At 39.7% G+C, this 21,885-nt stretch overlaps 1 protein-coding gene across 4 annotated transcripts in view; it reads right to left on the reverse strand.

Annotated features, from left to right (window-relative positions):
• Positions 1-4,905: 4,905 nt before the first annotated feature.
• Positions 4,906-21,885, reverse strand: part of slc41a2b (solute carrier family 41 member 2b) — a 51,710-nt gene continuing 34,730 nt past the window's right edge. For 3 of the 4 annotated variants that reach the window (XM_044185371.1, XM_044185372.1, XM_044185369.1), the window contains exon 11: positions 4,906-7,855. In XM_044185371.1, coding sequence (XP_044041306.1) covers positions 7,670-7,855 — 186 coding nt within the window. In that variant the 3' untranslated portion in view covers positions 4,906-7,669. Of the gene's footprint in view, positions 7,856-13,560; positions 13,711-21,885 lie in introns of those variants that run through there. The other variant, XM_044185370.1, reaches the window with a different exon arrangement.

Here is a 21,885-nt window from a genome sequence, read left to right on the forward strand (position 1 = left end):
CAAAACCAGAAAAAAAAGAGCTTCACATAGTTTAACAGTGTTCTTGGCTAAGCAGAAGACTGTTTAGCTTTTGTCAATGTACATGTATTGATTTGATTTGTTGAGGTTTTATTGTTGTGATCTTCTCCATGGTTAACGTGAGGTTATTTTTGTAACAATAGTTCTCAGCCACTGATAAATTGATGTGTCAGATTCCACCAATTTATCATCATAACATCCACTTTATCATCCATTAAGGAAATATAATCTCCAACATTACAGGAATTATGTTCCCGTTCAGTCTTAGTTACTTTCCTGTACTAATTCTTCCTAAAGAATGAATTGTTTGTTACCAATTTAATGCTTCCAGGTTAAAACCCAGTCTCATCAGTTGCTGAAAGACACTAAACACATATTGAAATAATGAATAACCAGACTGGTTAATAGACTGGTAACCCAGGAAAATCTCCTAAATAAGTTTATAAATTAATCTCCAGTTGATCCAGAATGCTGTGGCACGTGTACTGACAAGAACTAGGAAAAGAAATCATATTTCTCCAATATTAGCTTCTCTGCACTGGCTCCCTGTAAAATCCAGAATAGAATTTAAAATCCTTCTCCACACCTACAAAGCTCTTAATGGTCAGGCACCATCATATCTTAAAGAGCTCATAATACCTTAATACCCGACTAGAACACTGTGCTCCCAGGACGCAGGGTTACTTGTGGTTCCTAGAGTCTCCAAAAGTAGAATGGGAGCCAGAGCCTTCAGCTATCAAGCTCCTCTCCTGTGGAATCAGGTCCCAGTTTGGTTTGGGAGGGAGACAGCATCTCCACATTTAAGAGTAGGCTAAAGAATTTCCTCTTTGATAAAGCTTATAGTTAGGGCTGGCTTCGGTGAGTCCTGAACCATCCCTTAGTTATGCTGCTATAGGCCTAGACTGCTGGGAGACTTCCCATGATGCACTGAGCTCCTCTCCCTCTCCATATATATGCATTTTTATCCCATTAATGCATGTTATTAACTCGACATCTTCTCTCTCCCATAGTTTTGTGCTTTCTTGTCTCTCTCCTCTCTCCCTCAGTCGCAGGTATTTCTGCCTCTGGAGCTGTAGAGTCTGGATCTATGATTGTGGGCCACCTACTGGCCCCATGTACCTGCTGGACAACACGTAATGATAGCATTGCTATCATTAGTATTACTATAATTATTTTTAACAATATGAATATTATTACCACTACCATTACCTGGTTCTGCTTGAGGTTTCTGCCTGTTAAAAGGGAGTTCAATTATAAAGAGTATGGTCTAGACCTGCTCTAGTATATGGCAAGTGCCCTGAGAATTGAATGTGTGTGCTTTTGTAGTATCTACGCTATGAATTGTACAAATGGGGATACCACACATTTTGGTCAGTCTATTCTCAAAGGCATTCATGATGTTGCACTTTGTTGTATATAAGAAAAGTAACAGAACTTTAGAGAGAAGTTCAAACTCTGCCTTGCTTTCACACCTCCACCCACCTGGCCATTGTCTGTTTTTGAAAAAAAATAAATTGTTGGATGCAGACCTCCCCTCCATATCCTGCTGTCGGAAAGGAGGTTTCAGACACTGTCAGACGAGCTGACAAGCACTTCATTTGAAGCATACTGAGGCTTTACGAGCTGAGGACCTCCTACACCAGCACATAGGGGTGATTATGTCATGTGAAATCCCCCATACTGTGGTAAATACCATATCATACAATGTAATAATTTGATTGCTTTTAGTGCCACTCTCACAAACCTTTCACTCTTTTACTTTATGGTGCAATTTAAGATCTCTGGTTTCAATGTGACACACTGTTTGAACATGTCTGAACACCTTGGCTTGACTGGCAAGACCCACATGCCTCTGGAGAAATCTGTTTTCAATTACGCTGTGTATGAAACATCTATTGTTTTCCTGAGGGCCCAGGGAGCTGCTGGGTGGATTCACAAGCTGACTGTGAGCTACAGAACCTCCCTCTGTCTAGAGGCTCCACATTAACATACTGTTAATAGCCGTAATAGGTGGCTGGATGAGTGACAGAGAGGGGTTAGGTTTCAGAGGCCCTCTGGTCCTGTCTGGGTCACTCCTGCTGAGCCGCCAGACCGAGGAGAGTGTATGTAGAACTTCACAACTCGATTTATCAAGCTAGCACTGCGTCCGATCGACCTTGTTACAGAGCTATGTTGTTCAACACAACATGTGCTCACGCACCAGCTGAAATATAGTAATCATTGCTTCCCCTTTTAATAATAAAACAGTTCAGCCTGACGTGTGCCTGGCATATGTTGTTCAGTGCTTTGATAATATAGTAGGTTTAGATGTCCTGCAGTTGTTTTGATACAAACCTTCTGAAACATAAAAAGACCTTCATTTGAAGAACACAACTAATTCTCTCAGGCAGTAAAACAATCCATAAGCATGAATAATCTATATCTACTGCCTTTGGCTTTGATCACGAGAGGTAAGAAAATCCATTTGACGATGTTGAAAAGTTGTGAAGTGTTGAAATGCTTCTCACTGTGTTCAAAGAGATATGGGAAATCCATTGGTTATACAACCAGGGATTTTGAATTTAGACCACGCGCAAGGTCTGTAAGTACCCCCTTTTCTTTTGATCCTTTAACTGCCTTTTTTCCAACGAAGGCACACCTTGTGACATCCAACTTTGAAGTTGTATCTTATTGCGATGCTGACATGTTAGCTTGGCTGTTTGCATGAGAAGCTACACAATTGCAGACATGTGTCTGTGCTTTTATCAGTTCGTGCTTGTTTCCTGCAGTGAATCGATTCTGAGGCTACTTCTGAGGAAACTTTGATGTTCAACAGCGTTAAGGCTGTGGAGGGACTCTTCACTCTGCCAAATTAGTAAACCACTCAGTGCTCATATAAAATGGCAGCTGTCATGCTAATAATCCATCAAGAAGGGAGAACTCAAAAAGACTCAGGGGCCTGTGGATAGGATTTCAGGAATACTGAGGTCTTAAGTCCACATCCCTCCAATGTACCCCCCACATCCATTTTTAAAAAATGTATTATTTGGATTTTTCATAGTTTATTTGTTCAGTTTATACAGTTCAGTTCTATTTTATGTAAATATTCTCTGTCCCATCATTAAAGTCTAAATACTGATACAAAGCTGTTTCTGCACTGCCAGGAATACAGTTCTATGAATGAAATAAAGTATAGATCAGAGGGCACTCAGCCAGTGGGCAACAACAGGTCTAATCAAGACAAACTTATAGAATAAAACTGATGGTGATTAGCTAACTTGTGTAAGGGCAAAATTCCACTGCCCATGACAAAACAGAGCTCCTAGATAAATTCATTCAAGAGGCCATGCCACAAAGAAAATGAGGAGCATCCTCAACGCTGGCCAGATCTTAGATGTGAGCCCTGCACAAAGCCCTCCTGCTTCCCAAACTCCTGATGCCTCTGTGGCAGGATCCGGTCCAGGCGATAGACAGCCTGATAACTGACTTCTCTACTGTAAATGAGTCTGTCAGGACAAACTAAAGTCATTAGCCTTCTATGCAATCAGTGATTGATGAGGCAAGATATCTATGTTTCTATAATTTGCAAAAACCCATAATGTAACATTCAGAATTGTTGAATAAGCTACTGTACATGAGTTGCAGTTTTGGCGCGTTGTGGTGTTTCCGTTTATGAAGAACTTTGTTTAGAACCAACATTGCCTACTGTGTTGTATTATGCATAATATATAATTATAATATATTCAGGCTCAGTGTAACCAGTATTCCGTGAAGCATACAAACAATAAAACTTATATTTTATATGTCATTTAATAGGACAGAACTGAGGGCTTGCCTTCTTCCTGGCTTATCTCAGACTTAGATTTAAGTTATACTTGTGCCACCTAATCATATGCGAGGCCCACTCAATATTTCTGGCTATGATATTTATTTATCACAAAATCCATTTAATATATTGTGCACGTGTGATTAAAAAAAAGAAAAATAAACTTTTTGAACTTTGGGTGCTGTGTAGAACCTCAATAAATTCAGACCAAAATGTGTTAGTACTGAAAGTTGGTATTGAATGCTTGGTTCTTGATTCTCTTAAACATCAGTAGTGCATGAAAAAAACGCAGCGCCCTCATTCATTTGAATGGGACCACCTGTGTCGACATAGCGGGGGTGCCAATACAAAGCACTGGCACAAAACGCAGTGGTCTGGCAAAAAAGTTGAACCTGGCTAACCTTTGGCGTCATTTGGCAATACATTGAACTGGCCAATCAAATATGTGCAAGTGCACATTCCTGGTACATTATTTTGTAAGAACGTCAAATTTCCACTATTTACTTAACAACTGTCATGACAAAAGATAAAATGATAGCTGACTTGATAACTTTCCAGAGTTGTAAAATCCTTCCTCATGATATTATACTGTGCTCCCAGTACAGCATCCAACAGATCCACTGAAATCATTTTACCAATGCCAAACGATCTCAATTACTTTGTGAGAGCAGACAGACCTGTTTGAGCTCTCATTTTTGAACTTCTATTAGGTTATGTTCTTCCTGGTAAAATCCTACGATGGCTCCCTTCCCACAAAACTGTAACTCAACAGCAGCTTTTACAGGGAAACATGAGCTACTGTATGTGTTGGAGGTGGGCGTATGTGTGACATCTGTGCAGAAACGCATGTTTTCCCAGAAATAGAGGTCAAGAGAAGAAGATGAGCATTGCCTGATCGTGTTGTCATGGAGACCATCGGAGAACATAGAGAGTATCTAGGGCTTACTTCAGGCAAACAGAGGGGAATGAAGATTTTTACTGTTCATTTCAATCATAACTCCTGATTTTCCTCCCTGGATCAATATCTAAGCATTCATCTGCTGCATTAATAGCTCATGTGACAGCAGACGCCAGAAATTAGATGCTTTTCAATTGAAAAACATTTATTTTGACATTTTTTGGCCCATATGAGCCACAATAGCAAATTAAGGGTTTCATACCAAAGGAAATATATCCACTTTGAACCAAACTGTCACCCTCTAGATTCTGACAACTTTGATATCTATAAATAGTTGCAGTGATTAAAATGGTGGATATCTCATATTGGAATAAAAATCTTCAAAAATAGAATAGTTGTTATAGTAGCAGTGAAAATGAAAAGAAAACGAAATCATTGCACAGTATTATAATGCAGTAAGAAAGAAAACTGCATTCATGAAATGACCTTGTTAACCAGTCAATCACAAGAGGCACATATTGTTGGAGTTGAAGAGAGCCGCTGACGTTCACATGCGCACAATATGCTGCTGAATTATCAGATTAAGGAGTTGGTTTGGTTTAGGAGTTTATTTTTAAGTAAGATGATTTTCCTCATGTAATTTCTCCAGGAGTCAGAGGGATTTATTTAATGATCAGGGTGCTTCATCTGGATCAATGTTCTCTGACCTTTTAAACGCATTGCATATTCTGTAGTAAGTAAATGAAATCAAGCAGAAATATGGCATTTAATCAGGTTATGTTTACACTGATTATGATATTAGTCTGATATGAGTAGAAAATCAGACTATGCTGAAATGAAAACTGCTGATTAATTGTGTGCATGCATGTAGATACTATGCATACACTACATGCACTGTAAACAGCATGTGATGAGCATCTACCGCGGAAGCCCCACAACTGCACAGAGGATAACGAACAGGACAAATAAACAGAGGACATGAATGAGAAAGAAAAGCAGGTTGACATAATATACAAAGGATTTCATGGTTTGTTTTACATGAGTGGCAAAGAAGTTCTGTTAACATTTACAAAATGTAACAGGAGGCTAAGGCTGAAAAGATGAATGGCTGCAAAGATACACATAAAGTAAACATCTCTGCGGATTGGTTGATCCAAAGATATAACTGACCATTTACTAAGCTCTCCTCCCCTTAGTTCCTGTTGCTATGCCTGTCAATCTTTCTGTTCTCGCACAGCCATATACAGTTTACAATGATAATGAGCTGTAGCTAGCTAATTAAGCTAACGTTAGCTTTATAAGTTGGTTGCAAACGCTGTCTCCTACTGACTTTTTAATGTTTCTAGCTGACTCGTTTTAAATATGGGTTCTGAAATGTGCAATTGATGGCAGATGGCCGCCCACCCCGAGTTTGGTTCTGCTCGAGGTTTCTGCCTGTTACAAGGAAGTTTTTCCTTGACACTGTTCCCAGCTCTTGGTGGGAATTGTTGGGTCTCTGTAAATATTATAAAGAGTACGGTCTAGACCTGCTCTATAGGACAAGTGCAATAAGATAACTTCTGTTATGAATTGGCACTATATAGACAAAATTGATAGCAACCTCACCAGTTAATGATCGATGTAACCAACAACATGTAGCCATAGATAACGGAAACAGCATTGTTCTTGTATTGTAGCTTAGAGCTAGTTATTTGTATTATTAAGGAAAACGTAAGATCACACAGTTATTTCATTCTAACTGTTTGGCTGCTCAACTTATTTTCTTGTTTGTACTTTCAAACAGTATGTTTTTACTTTTAAAGTCACAAGAGGAAAGGCTTTGATGAAGATGAGGACTAACGTAACGCTATCTCGGGTAACGTTGCTGGGGTTTCTGTAAACAAATCCAATAAAGAGCAAGACAGAGCTGCAAATGTAAACTCTGATAGCAACCCAAACCTCTACCACAAAATGGTGAAATGCATCCACCAGTGGATGTGCTAGTCGTGAACTGAGCTTTTTTTTTTTTTTTTAACTTTTTTTAATTTACTTGCTGCTTTCCAGAGCCAAAAAGGTTGGGAACCCCTGATCCAAAATCCTGCCAGGAAACAGGTTAGAAAATGGAAATTAAATGTAAAAGGAATGGAAATGTTCACATTTGTATGTACCAGTGCAGTGCCTATTCAAAACGTGCCTGTTCGGAACGGGCCGATTGCTGGGCTGAGAAAATCCAAGACAGACACACATACATACATACAGACAGAGACTCATTCCATTTTAGTTAGATAAAAGAAAACACAAATGTGTCTGCATGGCACCTGTGCATAATTGCAACATGAGTGTTGACACTGGGAAAACACCAAAAACTGAACCCCCCACAAAAAACAGGTAGACACAAGAAATGTTGACTTCTCTTAACATCAATACAAATTCATGTTATTACCTTTTAACTTTGGTGCTGGTAGACCTGCTAACATGGCAGTTCAAAGTGTGTGTGTTCAAGATTTGTTCTTGGGTAGGTAACAAATTTTGTGACATGGTGGGTAAATACCCAAAATATCTACCAGCCAAAGAGACTGTTTTTAAGTAGAAGACCTTTGACTGAGCTTGGCTGGCAGAGTAGACCACCTTGTCAACAGCAGCAAGGTTTTCTCAGCATTGTTTGTGGTGTTTTCCTGTTCCTCTTAACAAGACCAGCAATACAATATGCTAGTGCTTTGGTGCAAACTATACAGATCAAAATCTGTATTGAGAACAGTCTAAATCTATGGAATATATTGTATTTTGCTTGTAGAAAATAAACCCAGGAGCAGAAAATAGTTTTCAAACCATCATGTGGTTTAAGTGAAGCAGAGGAATGTGCTGACGATACAGAGTACCCACATTCCCACAAGGCTTAAGGGCGTGAGAAGTCGGATGGCAGACAGCAAGGTTCCTGTCACCGCCAACGCCTTATTGTCAAAGGCTGCTCAATCGCCCACGTCGCTGTCCTGGTCTCCTATGACCCACAGGAAGTGGAAGCTGAGCGCCAGCAGGGCAGTGCCCAACAGGTCACCCAGAGCTGTCAGGTAAGGAATGGAAAAACTGTCCGGATCTTTGCCACTCCGCCACATGGAGTGCACCATCCAGTCTGCAATACACAACAACAGCAAAACCTGGAAGAGAAATAAAGGAGGATTAGACTTTGGCTTCCTAATATGAACATACTGCAGGAAACCTACATGATTACCCAGGTAGGCTCCCATCTCTCAGAAAGAATGGACAACGTGGGTGGACATTGAGCAGGAATTGAAATATCCATTGATTATTTAAGTCAGAATTCATAAATTAAAAGAATAGTTTGACGTTTTGGGAAATATGCTTCTTCGCTTTCTTGATGATTGGATTGATACCACTACAATATCTTTATGGTTAATATGTAACTGGAGCCAGCAGCCTGTTAACTTAGCTTAGCACAAAGACTAGAAAGAGTAACATCCTGGAGTTTCCACTGGTTGTCTGGCAAATGGTCATGGCCAAGAAATAGTCCGGTACATAAGCCCCCGTATGGAAAATTGTCATTTTTACACTTCGGTTTTGTACAAACAAACAAAGATAACAAAGATTTAATAATTTAATTAGTGAGCTTCAAATGTGCTGGTAGTTTTTGTTATCTTTGGACAGAGCCAGGCTAGCTGCTTCCCTGTATCCAGTCTTTAATACTAAGCTAAGATAACCGACTACATATTTACTGCACAGACGTGAGAGTGGTATCAGTCCTCTCATCACTCTGCAAAAAGATACATAGGCGTATTTCCCAAAATGTCAAATTATTCCTGTAAGAATCTGATTATGTCTTGCACAACGAATACTAGCCATGCCATACTAAAGAAATAAAAACCTTTTTGATTAGATTGGTAACACTTTATTAGGGTACACATATTCACCATTAAATAGTTGCTAATTAGCATGCATATTAGTAACATTTTCACTCTTTATTAGTTATTATAAAGCACTTATTAATGCCTTATTCTGCATGACCACCAACCACTAGGACATTAACTAAGTTTTCCCTCAATAACTTCCTAATTACTGCTCATGTTGTTGTACATGAATTACGATCTTAATATGCTTTGCTCAGTATGGGTAGTCCTCATCTTCATCAAAGCCTTTCCTCTTGTGACTTTAACATGCTACTAATATGTATGCTAATAAGCAAATGGTGAATATGTGTACCCTAATATAAAGTGTTACCATTAGATTAAGTTCACAGTGGTACAACCCCAACATTAAAATAGGAGGAATTACTATTTATTGGAAATACTGGATGTCTGTCTGATCCTGTTTTCAAAAGTTCTGAAGTTCAAAAGTTCTGAAGTTCTTTGAAACAAATGATCATGTTCCATTCGCAAAATAATGACTTCTGGCAATACTTACAACTTGCCACCATGAGGTTCACGTTCGTGGCTTTGGGTAAAATGTCTCAACAACTATTGGATGGATTGCCATCAAATTTTGTACATACATTAATGCCCCCCCAGGATGAATTGGAATAATTTTGATCCCCCAACTCTTCATCTAGCGCATTCATCAGGTCAACATGTTTAATTTGTCCAGTATTTTTGTTTGTGACCATATCTCTGCTAAACTAATGACATTCCCATCAGCCTCACTTGTACTTTGTGGTTCGTGCTAATTAGCAAATGTTAGCATGCTGACATGCTAAACTAAGATGGTGAACATGGTAAACATTATACCTTCTAAACATAGTTTAGTTAGCATGCTGACATTAGCATTTAGCTCATTTAGCTGGACTCTCTGGCGGTGGTGTCAGAGAGCAGGATGCTGGCCAAACTACACGCCATCTTGGACAGTGTCTCCCACCCGCTCCATGACGTGCTGGTCAAACAAAGGAGCACCTTCAGCGGAAGACTCATCCCACCAAAAAGCACCACAGAGCGCCACAGGAAGTCATTCCTGCATGTGGCCATCAAACTCTTTAACTCCTCCCTCTAAGGGTTAGTCTGTTTGACCCTAGGTCACTAAACTGGACATTGAGCATTACATCTCCGCCATAATTAATAATAATTGTGCAATACTCTGTTTACTACTCCCGTGCAATATTAGTTTTCCCTTGTTAGTTTTTCTTATTTATTGTTACTGATACTATATACCTCAATTACTCTCGACAGTACATGCACCTCTGCTTATTACTATCATTTATTACATAATTAGTGACATTGTATTTTATACTGTACTTCACCATCAACCAGTAAACCCACTTGGTACTCGACACTTAGTTTATCTTATACTTATACCGACATGATACTTAATTTATTTCTGACCTGTTTTATAGTGTTTATAGTGTATCATATCGTTTTCTAGTACTTTCTCCTGTGTGCACTGACGTAAAGGCAAGCTACTGTAACAAAGAGTTTCCCTACGGGGATCAATAAAGTATTTCTGATACTGATTCTGATAGCTCAAAGCACAACTGTGCCTACTGTAAGTACAGCCTCCCAGAGCTGCTAGCATGTCTGTAGACTCTGACTTGTTTTCTTCTAAATGACGATAATGTGGATAATAATGATATTAATAATGGTTGTTGTTGTTCAGTTACTTATTTTACTAATATGTTGTAGATATGGGCCTGAATCTGGCAACTTATTTATTTTCTATTTTTTTCTTATTTCTTTTGCCTTGGTTAGTAGTGCTTTTTTCTGTTTTTCATTGCAAAAATAGAGAATAATATGGCAATAAAAAGGAGGATAGGAAGAGGCAGTCTGAATGTAATTTTTAACCAAAGAATAGAAAGAACAACAAGACGGAGACAAGAAAAAGCTTATGTTATCAAGGCTGGGAGGAAATAAGTCCTTCAAAATGCTGTGCAGAATGGCATAAACACACATAACTGTAGTGGGAACAGACAGGAGAAGGATTAATGGACAGATCAGCAGCCCAAAAGACGAGTTAAGAGAGTGTCAGAATTCAAGTTTCCACACATGGAGAGAATGGTGAGAGAAAAAGAGAAGTCTATTAAAAGATAAGGGCGAGTCTATAATTTAAGGGGAAATGAGCTGTCCAGTGTTAGCAGTGCAAACATTACAAAAACAAAAAAGTATTGCTGTCTTTGAAAGATATTGACATGCTAAAAATATATATAGCGATGATGGTCAAGAGGTAGCAGGGAGAATTGATTATGATAATATATAATTTTCTGTGTAGAAAAATGCACTAATGTTTGAGTTCTGATAACCTGTTGACAGCCGCTCCCTGAATATGTTTTTTTTTTTTTGATGGAATGTGTAATCCTGTTAAACAACAAGCCCTCCTGCTTTCCTATCCAGTAATGTTCAGTCATGACACGATGAAAGCGTCTCACGGGTGAACAAGAAGCTTTCAAACCCGACTATCCACAAGCGAGGGTGTCATGGCTTTGTCTTTTATTCATGATGACAGGGTGGCAAAGTTGGACATTCTCTTATTTGTTGCAATTGTTACTTTTGTACCATCACCTGCTTCAAAACTGTCAACAACAATCCATCATTTACAGTACACAGCTTTCCATCGAGGATATTAGTTTGTTTTTTTCCCTCAGACAAACAAAGGGAGGAAGAGACAGAGAGAGACTTGTGTGAAAAATTTCAGGCTGTCAGTTTTTCAAGGATTAAGATATATCCAATTTCCACATTTTGGCAAAACAAATTCAAATTGAAAGAGACAAATATAGAGTGCCAATTCTTCATGCAGTCTCTTTCTCTGTCTCTGTATTTGTTTCTTAAATCAAGTCTGAGTGGCGAGAGAGAGAGGAAGTTTCTACAAGACAAGGTGTGTGTTTGTGAGATTTGATAATTTGTATAATTGGTGCCCTCAAATTGCTATATAAGACTACTTGTTCCATTCTATTTGTGGGCAAGTTTTATTACCAAAAATGAAGGACTGTATGACATTTTTGAGACATTTGGAGGCTGGCACCCTGGGAATGGGCTGGGAATTTTGAGAACCGTAGACAATACTAGGGTCTCTGATTGTAATTCCTGTAAACTAATTGGACATTATTTGTTAGCGGGAGTTCAGACCAAAAAATTGAAAACTGCTTTAAAAAAAAACAAAAAAAACACAAGAGGCTGCATAGTGTAGGCGTGTTGCTTCAGGTGCTTGTGAAGAGATGAGACTTGCTCCCAAGGACGCACAAATTAGCTTTGTGAGGGAATTAACCTGAAATCGGGTAGCATGAGGTAAAACTATTCACTTCAATTTTATTTACATAGCACCAATTCATAACAGACGTTATCTCGTTGCACTTTTCCTATAGAGCAGGTCTAGACCGTACTCTTTATAATATCATTTACAGAGACCCAACAAATCCCACCATGAGCAAGCATTTGGCGACAGTGGGAAGGAAAAACTTCCTTTAAGAGGCAGAAACCTTGGACAGAACCAGACTCAATGGTGGGCGGCCATCCACCACTGCCGTGTTAGGTTTAGAGAGAGAAAGAGAGAACAAACAAGGAACATATATGTAAAGGATATGTAGGATATGTAAAGTAACTGAATGTAAGTTACAGAAAACAAAAGCAACGATCTTTATACATGAAGCATTTATTACACACGCAACTAACTACTAGATACACAAAGGAATGGATAAATGCAACCATGAGTAAAGATGAATACAGTGATGAATAACTGATAAATCATAGAGGACCAGTGGAATCAGTGGATAATTTTGAAAACATATTTCTGCTGATACCGACTGATATAAATTGTTCTGTTTTACCCTGATATGAGTCAAATGTACATTAATTGATATGCAAAGAAGAATGCAAAGTTTATTTCAACATGCTGATGTTGTAGAGACTGAAGACTGAAGAACTTTTCTTTATGTGAGGAAATGATATTTGTACAGTAAGTATGGCTCACTGTGCTCTGTATTGACAAAACTATTTTTCAGTGATGTGTGATAATTTGGGATACAGTTTCATTAGTGTAAGTCCTTGCTTTCAACTCTAATGACATATTTCAAAGAATATTTTAAACTGAGTTCTTGTTGTCTTAACCTTAATATTACTTAACTAAACATGCCTAAGGTTACTTAATGTTGGTATTAACCTATTATGATGTGTTATGATAGCCTCATCCTATCCTCACTACACTTCTTGTAGCCTCGATGGTGTGTATAGACTCTTTGAATAGCTAATGAAACAGGAAACGGGAATATGAATCAGAAGATTTACAGAAGATTACAAAAACAAGAGGAAGCCCCTTGACCACGCTTTTCTCCTCTGTACTTCAAAACCTTCTCATCTTCAGTAGACCTCTGACAGACCTTCCCCCATTTGGCCCATGTGCAAAACGTGTGTGTGTGTGGTGGGGGTGGGTGGCACTGACCTCCAACTGAACCAAAAGTTGCACAGAATATGTTGGAAAATGCCGATATCCAACAACTCTGAAAGAAAGATGCCTGCTAAAAGAAGCCTGTTCCATTTCTGGGGTCTAACACGACAAAGTTAGAAAACAAGAAACCCTGGACTTTAAGTACCAGCAGGAGAAATAGAAAGAGATAGAGAGATGGAGTGAAAGAGACTCAAAGACTTAACTCTTAAAGAAAGAAACTCTATTAGTGCTTCTAAATTGCTGCTACCAGGTTAAGGAAGCCTGCTCCACTCTGCTGCAGCACCTGAGTTCTAACAAGGAACCTAACAAACTTTAAACTCAGTCAACATCTGACAGACGCTGACACCGTGTTGCCATCACAACCAAACGTCATCAGCCTGATTATGGAAGAAGAGATCCGACTCGAGCCAAAGATGCCCAATGGGACTGACCGCGTGTCCGGAAACATGGAGCTCCGGGGAGCTTCATCCAGAACCGAGAACCCATCAGCTAACCCAGATGCTTACCGGGACCCACCGAGTGCCCCAGAGAAATGGCGCAGCTTCTTCTCTCCACTCCTCTCCAGGGCAACGCCTGCCCTGCTCAGCCAAGACTCAAGTGAAACACCAGCTTTCCGGTATGGGGGTTGATGCTTTAGCTTAATAAGAACAATTAAGAAACGTAGATCAAAATTAGGATCTCCCATCAACTTAGGTATGATCACTAAATTGCTTCAGATGATTAATAATTCCTAATAATAATAGTTCCCAACAGCCTTCTTTGACTTTCAAAATTTCAGCTGTGCCTCGTTATTTCACTGGCAATTATTAAAGTTTGTCCACTTAGTAGTTTTCTGTGTTTACACAAATTAATACCGCTAGCCAGAATAATAATAATTTCCGTAACCCAAATGGTCCTCATTTCATTCATTAATTGTTCATCGCTGTGTTCATATCACTCATTCATGGTTGCATTTATCCGTTCATTTGTGTGTCTAGTAGTTATTAGTTGTGTTTGTATAGTCTATTGTTAAACTTTTCATCTATAAAATAACTTGGTTATTATGTGTTTGTGTGTATGAAATATTCCGGTCCCTGTACCCAAGACAAGAACTCTGTAGCAACTTTAGATCGAGACTAAATTTATTATTAATTAATAATTATTTAATATGAACGATGATTTTATTCTGATAGCTGGAAGTGAGTGTAAATCTGCTCCTTCCTCTTATCAAAATTAAGGTCATTCGATATGATCATCTGGATGCCTTTTAAGCCTTAATTCGCTACATGAGAGAGGTCAGAGGAACAAGGACGTGCACAAGGCTGGGCTAAAGTTGCCCGAGCAACAGCCCATTTGCCCTCTTTGGTTGAGCTGCCCCTCTCTATAGTTAGACCAAATTAAATCACCATGTCATCCAAACTTTTATTACTTTTGATAGGCATGCCTCCACTGGACACAGAGATGGGGCAGCCCTATGCCGTCAGGCAATATTGCCTTATGTTATGCGATCACATGAACCAATCTTAGCTAGCTTGCTAGCTAGCTGGCTAACATATAGGCAGCAGGTTACATGCAAGATAACTCCTCAGTTATGCAGGCTGGAATACTTGGAGATGGTAGGAAAGCACACACAAAAACTCCTCATAATTTGTCATACACAAGTCATATGAATAGGCCTTGTTGTTATAGCCTTACTATTGTTGGGGCTAATGCTCTGACACCCCCAAACTTCAACAGACGCCATAAGTTCTTTTTCTCTCTAATTGTATGTATGTCTATAAAGTGACAAAGACTTTGTTAAAGTGCTATAGAAATAAACTGGAATAGATTGAAAAGAATTATAGCATTTTGCCTGCCACTGTCTTTTATTATTGACTCTGGAAATTTCACAGACAGAAATGTTTATTATGGAAATCCAGACATTCCGTCATTCATGGAGATATGACATATGAGTACAAACAAAACTTGGTTTTGGATGATACAGTGAAGTATATCAAATTTGCAATGACTCGAATTCGCAAAATCTACTTTTAAATTTTCACTTTACATTATGTATACAATATCAACTCAACTGAGTTAAAAGAGATTATGTTTAAAGTTTGAATATTGTGGTTTTCACTTTTTTGATTTCAAAAATATTTCCTCAAAGTCTGAATTCTTTACATAGCTTCTGCTGTCTATAATATGTAATTAAATAGGACCATTGTGACATGTTGAAACGGTATGATCACCATTCAGGTACACGTCTTTTACAATCAGATGGATAAGTGGCAGTGTTAAGATCAAAACGCAAAATCATATTACTTTCTCCCCCCTGCAGAGGAGAATAACCAGACATTAGCATTAATATTAATAAATTAGTAATAATAGGAATGACAGCTATAGGAAGAATAATATCAGCATCAGTAACAGAGCCAATAACAACAACTGTAGTAGCAGTTGTCAAGCAGGAACACGGGGGCAGCAGGTGGCCCACAACCACAGACCCAGACCCCGCAGCTCCGGAGGCAGAAATACCTGCCACTGCTACTACAATTGTTATTACTAGTCTTATTACTATTATTATCATCATTACTATTCATATAACTATCATTCCTATTAATATTACTTTATTAATATTAGCACTACTATTACAGAGGCTTTAACCTGCCCCCCTGACTTTTGAATGATGAAGTTGACACATTTATTTATTTCGATTTAGCAAAATACACTGTGGATAAATTAAAGTATATATATAAATAAATACAATTATAAACAGATAAATAAATGTGTGAATAAATGAATAAGTAAATAATTTATATATAAATAAATAATAAATACAAACATTTGTAAATAAATAAATTTAACATTATATATTTGTCATTTAATTAGATTTATTTATGGTGACAATTAAGCATTAAATTACATAATTGTTTATATATTCATTTATGTAAGCATTTAATTATATAATAATTTATGTATTTGTATATGTTTTGGCCCTTAAAACCCTCCATATCTTAATACCAACTGAGCATGGTTTAAATGCCACACCTACCTGTGTAGTCTAAGTATCCCAACAGTCAAGTCAAAACCTATCCATTCACTGCAACCATTCTTTTAATCTAGCAAAACACTCCTGTACAGCTGCTAATGAACACAGCACTACAACTGAAAACTTGACTTAGTTTGAATCAGTGAATTCATTTAATCTTTATATTGCCATACTTTTGTACTTTACCTCTTGATGGAAGCAGAAGTGCTAGAAAATGTAACTGTACAATTTACTGTACAGAAAAATACTGTTCTGTCAAGTAGTATGTTCAGATCTTTGTAATAGAGAATATTAGTGTCTAACCGTACAAAGCCTTGTTACATTGTGTTTTTGTGTGACTTACTCTTGAGCATAGCTGAGAGGTTTGAGGACCAAAAGCTCAGCTGACAGAGATCAAGCAACTTTCTCACAGCTTAGCTGTGCAGGATTCCTAATCTGTCAAGATAACATTGATAACATCTGATACCCAGCCTTGACTGAAATAATGAGGTTTGGGCTTCACAGCAAGAGATGTTCAACCTTTGTTAATGCCTTTAGCGCAGTTATTATTGGTTTGTATTTGACCAAGTACTGACGCCATGACTTTTGGCCTTAAAGAGACAGTTCACCCCAAAATCAAAAATACATATTTTTCCTCTTACTTTAGTGCTATTTATCCATCTAAACTGTTTTAGTGTGAGTTGCCTAGTTTTGGAGATATCGGCCGTAGAGATGTCCGCCTTTTTTGAATATATGATACTTGGCTTGTGGTGCTCTAAGTGCCAAAAAATACCACTGTATGCCAAAATAAGCAGAACTCCGATCAATTTAATTACATTAAGTGGAATTAAACGTGTGAATTAAGCATTTACTTCTTTACTTAGGGTTACTGCAGACCATTTAATGAAGTACATCTGCATGGATAAAGTGATATCAGTTTTCAGACACCAGGGTCTTTTGAGGGCACTGACATCCATAACTAATGATGCTGTCGACCTCATTCAAGTGTCTAAACTGAGCCTCTTTGATTTCTCTCTTACCCAGAGTCGAAAAAAAATCTATTCCAAACATAGATAGAGAAAACAATAAAATAAATGCTCCTCATGAGATCAGGGATTATAAATTACTATAGGAGGCAGACCATCACATACCCTCATTTTACACACTCAAAATGTCGACCTTGTGTTCATTTGCATTTACTGTCAGGAGAGATGATGAGAGTGGCAGAATTTCTATTACCATCATTAGTCCCTGGGTTGAAGTATAGGTGGAGAGGCTCACTAAAGGCTCACTTGCTCATGATCCTCAAACACCCACACATTTGTTTTCAGATAGATAAAGACATCAGCAAGAGCCTTGCACTCAGGCCCATTGCTTAACTACTGAGTGTAAAAGCGGTGCAGGTTTCTATATTTCCCTTCCTCGTGATAGTCTGAACTGAGACGAAAGCTAGGGCTGCCCCCGACCAAAGATTTTCTTAATCGACTAGTAGTCGTTAGTTCAAGCCATTAGTCGACTAGTCGTCACACGTTTATGATATTTAATTATTATTATTTAAATTTGATTATTGAAATATATATTTTGTGGCATCAGAAGAGTTCCAGGGCTGAGAAAGAATGTTCTAAGTAACATTGTTAACACTGTGCTACATTACAGAGAAATACAAAACCGTAATAATGAGCCTTTAAAATATGCTCCCCGCCAGCATTCCCTGCTGGGTCCCCCCCGCCCCGTTCCCAGTGCAGGCAGAGTCAGCTTGCAATAGGACCGTTAGCTGCACGACTAATTGAGCTACCTAGCTAATAGCAGCTACAGTTAGCAGCAGTTAGCAGTTAAGTGCCCCAAATCGCTATTTTACAAGCTACTGTAGCTGTCATATTTCGCATGAGCGCGGTTTCCATGGGAACGCAGCCGTCAAGGCTTCGTCATATGACCCTGTCTGGTCATGTTATTAGCATTTAGTCTGTAATAGGGACAAACAACACGAAACACAGATGAACTGTGACTAACCGACCAATGAAAACTTGGTCGACTAAGACTCTTCTCATCGACTAATGGTTTGGTCGACTATTAGGGGGCAGCCCTAATGAAAGCCATTGCATTTAGCCTCATTTTTGAAAAATATTAGTGTTTGGAACATACTGGACATACAGAGGGATGGTGGAGAATTGTGATTGTGATTTATGGTGCAGGAGTGCTTTGAAAGGTTTCTCAGAACATTTTTGGAGGGTGTGCTTTGGCAGGAGTTTTGTTCATTCTGCTATAGCAGCCTTGAGCCAAAATGGTGGTGCATGTAGATGCGGTGGCCAGTAGCTCCCTCAAAAGTTTGTTATGTTTGTTGTTTGTTCTTTTTTCGCCTCAAAGCACGTACTACTCATCAACATCGGAAAAAGAGACGTGAGACGATCACTGCCACAGTAGACCATGAGACAATCACTGCCCACAATATCTTCCAACCAGGCCTGCATGCCCTGGACACACCCAGCCAGAACCGCTGGACCAAATGCCATCGCAAGCAATGCTACTGCCCCAGGAAGAGGAAGAAGCTCAGACCTCGGATGAAATGAGACATTGACACACACGAGGTGGAAGCACCCCGAAGTGATGCCCGCTTTCTTTCGTCGCCCATGTTAATCAAATGGGCTATTCAGACAGAGCGCGCCATGGTGCGGAGCTCCGCTGTTGGCTCGCGCTCAGTAGCGATAGTTTCAGCGTGAACAAGTAAGGTTACGAATTGGAGTTAGAATTGGAGTTCCCATAATTTGCAGTCTGCAATCTCTCTTCAGACTTGCAGCATTGTAATTTGGCCCAGAAAGTCCAGTGTTACCTCCTGTACTCCAGTCCAGACGAGGCAGCAGGCTCCCGGGAATGGACTGCCCAGACAATGAATGGCTAGTGGATAAATGCTGTTGTAGTTGAAGACTAATCTGGACTGTAAGGACGGCCTAACAAACAGCTGACTTTTTTGATGCGCTTACAGGCGTTGGCAGGCTGGCCACAGACACTCTCGGACAGGACAGTCCGACCACTTCCCTGTGTGTGTCTCGAAAAGTGCTGCTACAGCCCAAAGGCCAAGGCCAAGAATTGGTTGCCAATTTCTCAGAATGGTTGCCAATGGCAACCTGGCAACCGTTAGTGTTGAGCCCTGCATATACAGCATTTAACGTGATGCAGTTGAGCTGGGGAGGAGGGGCCAACTTTGAATGTTGTGTTTACAAACCGCAACCGAAAAATTCTACTCATTCTGCCTTTGACTCCAAAAAGTGTATTTAGTGTCAAGTTGCTCTTTATAAAAAACACTACATATATGTGTCTATACATATACGTATAGCCTTGTATACATGTGTATGTAGTGGGACTATATGTAAGGACATGCGTGTATATTTGAATATATAAAAATTGCATGTATCTCAAATATCCCTTCTGGGACAAAAACGTCTGAAAAGTACTGTGATTTATGTTAAAACAAATACTGAAACACATGGATTCTGTATCATGCAGGATTTTCATTTTACGGAAAAAAAAAAAAAGGTTTTTTAGATTAGATTGAGATTTTCTTAGATTAATAGAGTCTGAAATGTATCCATGTTGCAGTACTAAAAGTGAGCCTCAGATTGAATATGTCATTAAGACATTGAACTTCCATATTGTGTGCAGCATTCAGCCAAATAATTAGTGTCTGTTGCTGCAACAGCTGGACATAGTAGAAAAGTACTGTCAAGAACTGGGCACTGGCAGTAAATATGAAGAAAACTAATGTCATGATTTTTAAAGAACGCCCCAGATGTCAGAAGAACAAATACCAGTTTACCAATGTGTACTCCCACAGGCTTGGGTTAGAGGGGGGGGGCAATCACTATTTCACACAGGGCCATGTAGGTTTGGATTTTGTTTTCCCTTAATAATAACAACCTTCATTTAAAAACTGCATTTTGTGTTTACTTGTGTTATCTTTGACTAGTATTTAAATTTGTTTGATGATCTGAAACATTTAAGTGTGACAAACAAGCAAAAAAATAAGAAATCAGGAAGGAGGCAAACACTTTTTCACACCATATATATATATATATATATATATAGCGTATAGCTTGATGACATCAAGCTATACGCTAAGAGCGAGCGGGACATCGACTCACTGATCCACACCACCAGGATCTACAGCTCTGACATTGGGATGTCATTCGGGCTTGAGAAGTGCAGTCGAATGGTGACAAAGAGAGGGAAGGTAGTCCACACAGAAGGGGTCTCACTCCCAGAAGGAACAATAGCAGACATTGAGGATGGTTACAAGTACCTTGGAATACCACAGGCAAATGGCAACCTCGAAGAGGCAACAAGGAAGACGGCAACGGCCAAATACCTCCAACGAGTAAGGCAAGTCCTAAGAAGTCAGCTCAATGGCAAGAACAAAGCCCAGGCAATAAACAGCTACGCCCTGCCAGTGATCAGATACCCTGCGGGAATAATAAGATGGCCAAAGGAGGAGATACAGACCACAGGCGTTAAGACGCGAAAGCTCCTCACCATGCATGGAGGGTTCCATCCCAAATCCAGCACCCTGAGACTGTACGCTAGCCGTAAGGAAGGCGGCCGTGGACTAGTGAGTGTGAGAGCCACTATCCAGGATGAAACATCCAAGATCCACAAGTACATCCAAGATAAGGCCCCAACAGATGACGTGCTCAGGGAATGTCTCAGGCAATGGGGAACAGAGGAAGACGTGCTGGAGGAAGGACCATCATGGGAGGACAAACCCCTACATGGGATGTACCACCGAACATAACTGAAGTGGCTGATATCAAGAAGTCCTACCAATGGCTAGAGCGGGCTGGATTGAAGGACAGCACAGAGGCACTCATCATGGCTGCACAGGAGCAGGCCCTGAGCACCAGAGCAATAGAGGCCCAGATCTACCGCACCAGACAAGACCCAAGGTGTAGGCTGTGCAAAGAGGCCCCTGAGACAATCCAGCACATAACTGCAGGGTGTAAGATGCTGGCAGGAAAAGCATACATGGAGCGCCATAACCAAGTAGCTGGCATAGTGTACAGAAACATCTGCACTGAGTATGGACTGGAAACCCCGAGGTCAAAGTGGGAAACACCTCCAAAGGTGGTAGAGAATGACCGAGCCAAGATCCTGTGGGACTTCCAGATCCAGACTGACAGAATGGTAATGGCGAACCAGCCTGACATCGTGGTGGTTGACAAACAACAGAGGAAAGCCGTTGTGGTTGATGTGGCGATACCAAGCGATGGCAACATCAGGAAAAAGGAACATGAGAAACTAGAGAAGTACCAAGGGCTAAGAGAAGAGCTGGAGAAGGCCTGGAAGGTGAAGGCAACAGTGGTGCCCGTGGTCATTGGAGCACTCGGGGCAGTGACCCCCAAACTGGAGGAGTGGCTACAGCAGATCCCTGGAAGAACACCAGACATCTCGGTCCAGAAGAGCGCAGTACTGGGAACAGCAAAAATACTGCGCAGAACCCTCAAGCTCCCAGGCCTCTGGTAGAGGACCCGAGCTCGAAGGATGAGACCACCCGCGGGGGGTGAAGGACAAAGTTTTTTTTTATATATATGTGTGTGTTTCTTAAAATCACAATTTCATCCGTTTATGTATATTTTTGTTGTTGTTTTTATTTCATACTTTGGCAGTGAAAACATACTGTTGACAAAGCAGATAAAATTCTATGAGTAATTTCTGCGGCATGCTTCAATAAACAATTATTCCATAATAACCTTCCTGCTATGACATCGTGCAGAAACCATTATTCAAAGCAGAATTCAGGCAATTTCCCCAAGATGTCCTAGAGACAGATCAACA

Source organism: Siniperca chuatsi, linkage group LG23 (genome assembly GCF_020085105.1).
Source record: "Siniperca chuatsi isolate FFG_IHB_CAS linkage group LG23, ASM2008510v1, whole genome shotgun sequence".
NCBI lineage: Eukaryota > Metazoa > Chordata > Actinopteri > Centrarchiformes > Sinipercidae > Siniperca > Siniperca chuatsi.